Source organism: Xyrauchen texanus, chromosome 4 (genome assembly GCF_025860055.1).
Source record: "Xyrauchen texanus isolate HMW12.3.18 chromosome 4, RBS_HiC_50CHRs, whole genome shotgun sequence".
Classification (NCBI taxonomy): domain Eukaryota; kingdom Metazoa; phylum Chordata; class Actinopteri; order Cypriniformes; family Catostomidae; genus Xyrauchen; species Xyrauchen texanus.
Window position 1 is genome coordinate 14,400,378 of NC_068279.1, and position 7,779 is coordinate 14,408,156.

The 7,779-nt window shown below is 38.2% G+C and overlaps 2 protein-coding genes across 3 annotated transcripts; both read right to left on the reverse strand.

The window, feature by feature from the left end:
- Positions 1 to 110: 110 nt before the first annotated feature.
- On the reverse strand, positions 111 to 3,124 carry LOC127643140 (uncharacterized). 2 transcript variants are annotated; one of them, XM_052125729.1, is made up of 2 exons: positions 2,047 to 3,124; positions 111 to 1,883 (listed from the first exon to the last, which is right to left on the reverse strand). In XM_052125729.1, the coding sequence occupies exon 2, from the start codon at positions 1,698 to 1,700 to the stop codon at positions 1,077 to 1,079; it is 624 nt and encodes a 207-aa protein (XP_051981689.1). In that variant the 5' UTR covers positions 1,701 to 1,883; positions 2,047 to 3,124; the 3' UTR covers positions 111 to 1,076. The 2 variants fall into 2 exon arrangements, with proteins under 2 accessions (XP_051981689.1, XP_051981690.1); XM_052125730.1 differs by having other exon boundaries at positions 111 to 1,832; positions 2,047 to 2,070.
- A 14-nt stretch (positions 3,125 to 3,138) lies between these two features.
- On the reverse strand, positions 3,139 to 7,779 carry zgc:113208 (uncharacterized protein LOC550591 homolog). Its single transcript, XM_052125727.1, has 6 exons — positions 7,549 to 7,779; positions 6,876 to 7,046; positions 6,665 to 6,763; positions 6,505 to 6,575; positions 5,435 to 5,565; positions 3,139 to 5,072 (listed from the first exon to the last, which is right to left on the reverse strand). Exons 1-6 carry the CDS (start codon positions 7,679 to 7,681, stop codon positions 4,838 to 4,840), a joined length of 840 nt encoding a protein of 279 aa, XP_051981687.1. The 5' UTR covers positions 7,682 to 7,779; the 3' UTR covers positions 3,139 to 4,837.

Genomic DNA, 7,779 nt, shown 5'->3' on the forward strand with positions numbered 1-7,779 from the left:
TTGGATTCCATTGGCTGGAAATGAGGCAGGAAATGACGTAAAACAAGTTAGATAACGGTGTGCAATTAAAACTGATAGCGCCTACCAGCGTTGAACAAAGGAAGCGCAATTAGAATGAACTTTATTGTCAAGTATGCATACACACACAAGGAATTTGTCATGGTGACAGAAGCTTCTAGTACAACATATACATACAAACATTTGATATATACATATATACGTAAACAGTGAAATATGAATGCAAAATAAGATACAACAGATAAATATACAGGGGGAACTGCATTAGAGCAATACTGTTGTTCAAATATGTTATATACTGTTATGTGCAAGGTGATTTAATTTATTGTGCAGAAGAGGTAGGATATGTCAAATTAATATAAATATAAACAAATTGTTGAATATGCACATGCTTGTATTGCCACAATGGAGAGTATTGGGTGCAGTTTTAAATGTTCATAAGGGGAATGCCTGAGAGAAGAAACGGTTCTTGTGACTGACTGTTCTGGTGTTCAGTGCTCCGTAGCGCTGGCCAGAAGGCAACAGTTCAAAAAGGTAATGTACTGGGTAAATGGGGTCCAAAGCAATTTTCCAGCCAATTTCCTCACTCTGGAGGTGTACAGTACTTGAAGGGTGGGAAGGTGAGAACCAATAATCTGCTCAGCAGTCTGGACTATCGTTTGAAGTCTTCTGATGTCTGATTATGTAGTTGAACCAAAACAGACAGTTAGAAGTGCAGAGGACAGACTCAATGACTGCTTAGTAGAACTGGATCCGCAGAACCTGTGGCAGCTTGAACTTTCTCAGCTGGCAAAGGAAGTACAACCTCTGCTGGGACTTTTTCACAATGAAGTCAATGTGAGTCTCTCACTTCAGGTCCTGTGAGAGGGTAGAGCCCAAGAACCTGAATGACTCCACTCATGCCACAGTGCTGTTTAGAATGGTGAGCGGAGTCGATGCTGGGGTGTTCCTCCTAAAGTCAATTATCATCTCCACTGTTTTGAGCGTGTTCAGCTCCAGTTTATTTTGACTGAACCAGTGAGCCAGCCATTCAAACTCCCTTATGTATGCAGACTCTATTAGCAGTGACAACTGGATCTGCATATTCCCCGCACGGAACCCGTCTCAGCTTCTCCACAATCAGTAGTCACTCTAGCATAGCTGTGTTCGTCTATAATCTCAGAACTGATGGTTATCCTGGGACTATACTGGGAGGTATAACGATGTTCATCTGAGATCTGGTCTGTGTCGATAATGACCTGGGGGCTCTCCTGGGAGGCATATGCTCTGAACTGCAGCACAAGCTCACAACTGGTCTTCTCTGAGTTGTTCTTAATGGTGGCAAGAATACTTTGTTTAAAGCCAGGTTTCAAATCAGTGGACTTCATAAGCTTCTGCAGTGTGCGGACAGATGGCATAGAAAACACTTTGAACAGTAGCCTGTAACACTTTGGACTGGCATGTAGCAGAGCCAAGAAGAAAGCTTTGTCATGAGTGGTCCACCAGAAACCAAGAGCCTTGCGTTGAGACATGCGTATCTGTGTACTCACAAAAGCATAGGCTTTGGCTGGTAAGAGTTTCTTCAACTGCTTCATCACTGACTTCTTATTAACACCTGCCATGCTGGTCTTCTTTAGCCGGTTCTGTTTCCTCACTTTTGTCTTCAGCTTGCACACCTGTGACTTCAGACTCCTGATCTTCATCTTCAGGGCACGTTCCTTGGCAGCAGCTTCATGGTTTTTTGGCAATGACTTTGGTGGCAACAGTGGTCGGTGGCATCGAAGGTTCTGCTACAGCAGCATCAGGTGTTGTGATATCTGTCTCTGAAACACTGTCTGCAGTGGATGAGGCTTCATTTGATGGGTGAACAAAATGACTCTTTTTGCCTACAAAAAACCCCCACACATATTTGGAAAAATATGAACTAAAATCACTTTACAGCAATACAGCAAAGTATTACTATCGATTAACAGACAATAAGACCAACTCCTAAATGGATAAAGTGATCCCTCAGTATCCCTGTATTTATACAATGAGAATCTTACGTACTTAACTCCTGATGACTTTGGTGGCTTTCTTCTTAACTCCGGTGGGTTAGGGGCATTAACCCTTGTGGGCACTGCATCCCATTTCAATCCAGCATGGCTACAAGATAATCAAAAAAAAATTTCTAACAGCATTTTCTATTTGATTATTTTCATAATATAAATACACATTATATGGCCTCTTGAACTGGCTAGGGTGAAAACGTGCACGGCACACCCTGTAGCTCTGATGGAGCAGCTGAGAGCTTATCCCCATCAAAGATGCATTCCTGAGATTCTGCACACACCTTGCACACCTGTAAATTCATTCATTCATTTTAACTTGTAGGCTACATTACAATTTCGATATTACTAACAATAACTACTGAGAAGGAAAAAAAACAAGGCTACATTCATTCTAAAGCAGGAGGGGAAGTTTAGGCTACAGGCAGACTATGTAGTCTAACATTTTTCTAAGACTGATTTTATACGTTTGGATTGGGTACTGTAAATTATCATTCTTTACCACCTTATAACAAAGTGGTGTCCTGCCGCCATAGCATTAAACAATAATTGTGTAAATTGACATTTATTTTAATGAGATATTTAAGAGACTATAGCATGGCTGTTTAGATTAAAATTATTTTGAATAGTTTGTGTGCATTTTTTTTTTTTTTTAAATACTGTAACATATGCATGTAAACATTTATAGAAGTGTGGTGACAGGGGGTCATAGCAGTCTGCTATGAGTTAGTAAAATGTTGCATGATTGGCTGTGATTAAAGCTGATAAATAAATAAAATATTATTATCCCGCGAAGAGATGTGCACGTGAAAGCGGCAGGATTAGCTCTTCTTGCGCGACGTCTGCGCCTCGCCAAATAGTATAAAAATCACAAGAGACGATTTGCACACAGTTTTGTTCTGCTCGTGTTTCATGAAAAGGCAAATTTACCTAATTTTCATTAAGCTGTGTTATCTTTTTATGCCTTCAATGTTTTTTTATTTCTTAAGAACATTTGTAATAAAAAGCAACAAACTTCTATTATATTTATTAAAGATTTGTTATACATAAAATTAAATTGCCAAACTAATTTTATTGTATTTCTGACGAAGATAATAAAAGAAAATAAATTAAAATGTTTGAAGCCCCTCCTTTATTTAGTTTATTGCTATTATTAAACTAATTTTATTGTGTTTGTATGGTATCTGAACATGTTTAACATTATAGCCAATGTTGCCTCGTTTTATATGCGACGCCGCGCGCACTGTTCGCTCAGTTTTAACCAGACTACGCTCTTTACATTGAAATTGTTTTGAATAGATTGTGTGAAAATAATGTAGCATTTCTAAATGTACGAGTAATGCCAATAAATATTCTATTAGCATTTTTAAGGCATGATGCAACTATTTGTCAGATACATTAATATCGAATAAAAACAAAACCAGATTGCAGTTTGATGCTTTTATTTCAAAGATTCTTGTAAAAATGTTAAATGTTAAGTAGTGGTATCTGACTGGCAAATGACTTCTTCTCACTACTATTTTCTGCTGATTCAGATTATATTTTCTTTGGGCTGCCCCCTGTCGTTTCACAGAATAGTACCACGGCGGACTCGTCTAGTACTTTTGATAAATTGCATTCAGATGTCATAGAGAAAGTAGGTTTGTAATTTCATTAAAAAAAAAAAAAAGGTTATATCATGAGGCATTTATAAGTGATAACAATGTGTGCGTGTTCAGCAAGTATAAAAATAAACCTTGAAAAAAAAGTAGCATTGTCACAATAAAATCATTGTAAAAACACCCATATCCGATCCCAGATCCTTTCTCATAATTTCTCCAAGGCATGTCTAAAAGTCTACAAATTTACTTGCGAGTTACAGGGTGCAGAGGTAATTGAATATGGATAAAGAAGTCATATTCCTACAGGTCCATTCAGCAAAAGGCTTTGAATTCCAAAAAAAAAAGGCAATTTTTGGAACAAATTTGTCAGGAATTGTTGACGCAAAAATGAAAATTCTCTTATAATTTACTCACCTTCATGCCATTCAAAATTTGTATGACTTTCTTTCTTCTCCTGAACACAAATAAAGTTTTTTAGAAGAATATATCTGAAGGAGATATAAGCTCTGAAGGTCCATACAATGTGAATGGTCACCAAAACGTAGAAGCTCCAAAAAGCACATAAAGGCAGCATAAAAGTAATCCATAAGACTCCATGGACTGCAGTGGTTTAATCCGTCTTCTGAAGAGATCTAATCAGTTTTGAGTGAGAATAGACCAAAATTTAACTCAGTTTTCACTGTACATCTTGCCATTGCAGTCTCAAGGCACGATTCTCAAGGCGAACATGATTTTAAGCTTGATTACACTTCCTAGTTCTTGATGCATGCACAGAGCGCTAGGAAGTGTAATTGAGCTTGAAATCAAGATCTCCAAGGAAACTGCTGATGTCAATATTTATAGAGATAAAGGAGTTACATTTTGGTTTGTTCTCATCCAGAATCGATTGGATCGGTTCAGAAGACATGGATTAAATCACTGGAGTCTTATGGATTACTTTTATGCTGCCTTTATGTGCTTTTTGGAGATTCAAAGTTTTGGTCACCATTCACTTGCATTCAATGGACATACAGAACTGTGATTGAGATAGATTCTTCTAAAACTCTTAATTAATCTTCTGCAGAAGAAATTTTTATGAGATAATTATTTTTTTTTGGGTGAACTACTCCTTTAATTTCCCTGCACAATTGCCAGTGCTATCTGCACCTTGCGTTCAACTGAATTAGATCTATTTGTCAGAGTCAGTTAATGTTATTTGAGTTTGACTCTCTTTGCTCCCTCCTTGTAGTCATCCAAGGTGAGTTTGTAGCCCCAGTGCTGTAGAGTTTGCCTGACTACCGGGGAAACGATGTGGTTGTCGTAAGCACAACCGGACCTGACCACTTTTGTGATGAGGTTATTCCGCCAGCGACCTTTAACTCCTGCACATTTGGCCCAGCGACTGATCTGGCGCGCATCATCCTCTGTGCGCCTGCCCTGGTAAAATCTGCTGGGAAGAGAGAACATGAGCATGCGAGTATTGTTAATTTAATCCAGAGAGTGCATATATACAGAGCCGTATGTGTGAACTAAAGACTGCAACTAACTGCAACAAACCCCTTAAGTGAAGAAAACGTAGTGATAATACCCTTACAATTTTAAATTATGAAGGATTTATATATTAGGGCTTTCTTAATTTAAGCTGTTTGTTGCTACTGGGCTGTGACTTCTGAGAATCTTAAAACAATTTCTTCCAGTTAGATTTCAAAGTATCTAAACCAGACAGCTGCCATCACAACACATTCAGTTTTCAAAATATGTCACTACAGAGGACCATGTATTTGTAGAGTAAATTGTAGCAGCTCTTGCCTGCAGAACCACTGGAACCAGCCATATGGGTCCTGGGGCACGATCCACCCACTGCTTTCCCACATCTCTAGACTGCCTCCACACTTCACTTTATAGGTGTTCACAATTTCCCTGTATGTTGATGATGCCACCTGAGATAAACACAACACTATGAAATGCACCTGCACTATACAGTCAGGTAAAATACAACTGAACCCAAATGTGTATGTACATGGGTCAGTAGTTTAAACTGGTGAACAAATGCAAAAGCCAGAAATTGTAAATCAACCCTAAGATTGAATATGTTTTAAAGTAAACTATCCAGTAAGCTCTCCTAATGCAAGCTTTTTTGTTTTTACATGGCCTTACTTCATGTACTCATTATGGCAAGCAAGAACCAAATGCTTTCCACAAATACAGGTTTGACATTGGATTGTCTCTAAGTGGTATGGTCAGTTAAATTACAATTTCATGGCCTTTTAATACTGGACTGAATAAACCATTTTGTCCCAGTAGCACTTTAAGTTGATTTAAGTGTCTGCCAAATGAATAAAAGGGTAGAAAAACAAACAAACAGAAAAACTTCCAAAATAGACAGTCCAACATGGTGCTGAATTTGCTGTTTCTGATGTGTTTACTAACCAATGGGAATCTATCTTATACAAACTAATTTTAGCAAGTGTAAGCAAGGTCTTATGGCTGAATAACATTTCATGGATTTCCTTATCTTTTGTGTGAGAGTCACTTATCACATGCTCATACCCCTGAGCATCAAATTAAATGGGTAAATCCTTTCACAAATGACAGAAATCTGCCGAATTGAAATGAAGTACATTTTTCCGATAACGGCCAATCAGTAATCATGGTATAAATAATGATTATATTAAGTAATATTAATAAACCACTTCCTATGAACTGAGCTCAAATGGGTCTACTGGAAACTACAATCATGACAAACTAAGTCAATTAAATCAAACATATGCATGAAAGGAGTGTATTCAGCTCATTTATCTTCTTGAGACCCATTAAGAAAATGTTTTTACATACATGTTTTTTAATCTATATTACAATTCATTGATAATGAATAATACCTGTTTAGGTATGTCCAGTCCATCCAGCCAGTCTTTAGGAAGCTCCTGCCAAACGTCTTTATAGTGCTGCTCTGTTTAAAACAAACCCTTCATGAATGAATGCTTTATAAATGACACATAAGATTTGTCTTTTGGATTGGAAATTCACAGAGAGCCATACTTGTAATGCTGGAGTAGATAGGCCTGAAATAGGTGCCCCCAAAACTACCTGCCTGCAGTACCTCTTTGGGCGACATGTTAGGTTGGAACTCTGGGTGGTCTGCAACCACAGAGAGAAGAAAAATGTGCAGTTTCACTTTAGTTAGTGAATGACAATATAGTGAAATTTGCATCTGACACAGAGAAATGCACCACAAAATGGATAGGTTCACCTTTAAATACAAGTTGTCCTTTCTCATTTGTCTTTACTTTAGAGGTATTTTTGCCTCCATCTGAGTTTTTTGTCTTCTCGTCTGAAGAGTGGGCAGATTTTTCTTTTTTCTCCTTCTCCTTATCGGAATGCTTCACCTTAGTTTTTGTGGAGTCAACTTTTACCCCAAGAGCTGAAGATCAGAGGGAAAACACATAATAAAACACAATCTCTTAAATATGTATACACTACAAAATGTAATTTAGTAAAGAGAGAGGGTAGACGGATGGGTGGATGAGGTCATATTTAACTTTATATATAAGAAAGTAAAATAAAAAAGATGAAACTATATGTGGAGCAGAGGGGGGCGGGGCCGGGTCGGAATATCAAGCGCCCGGTCCCCAATCGGCCTGATGAGGCGCGCGAGGGATAAAGGCGGCCGGTGACGATGGTTCGAGAGAGAGAGAGAATTACGGGCATGTCCGTCATGTGTGTTTATGTTCGTGTGTTTTGAGTTTAATTAAATATGGTTTATATTGACAAGCCGGTTCTCGACTCCTCCTTGCCCATCCTTTAACTGTGTTAAACTATATTTAGCGTTTCTTGAATTGCTACATTATTTTCAAGACAATTAAAGCCCCAAGCTGACGGAAGGAAGGACGGACGGACAGAGAGATAGATAGATAGATAGATACCGTCTGTGTTTTTAGCTGGACCGCTCTTTTTCTCGTTTTTGTCTTTTATTTTCTGTCTCTTCCTCGCAGTTGAATCGTCCGGACTTATTTTTCTTTTCATCTTCTTGCTTTTTCTCTTGTCCTCGTCATTCATTTTGAACACTTTGCTTAGAAAATGTGCGAAGCCTTTACTAATTAACAGCACAATAATTAAACTGCACAGCTCCCTGACAACAACAGACTCCGTGTTTA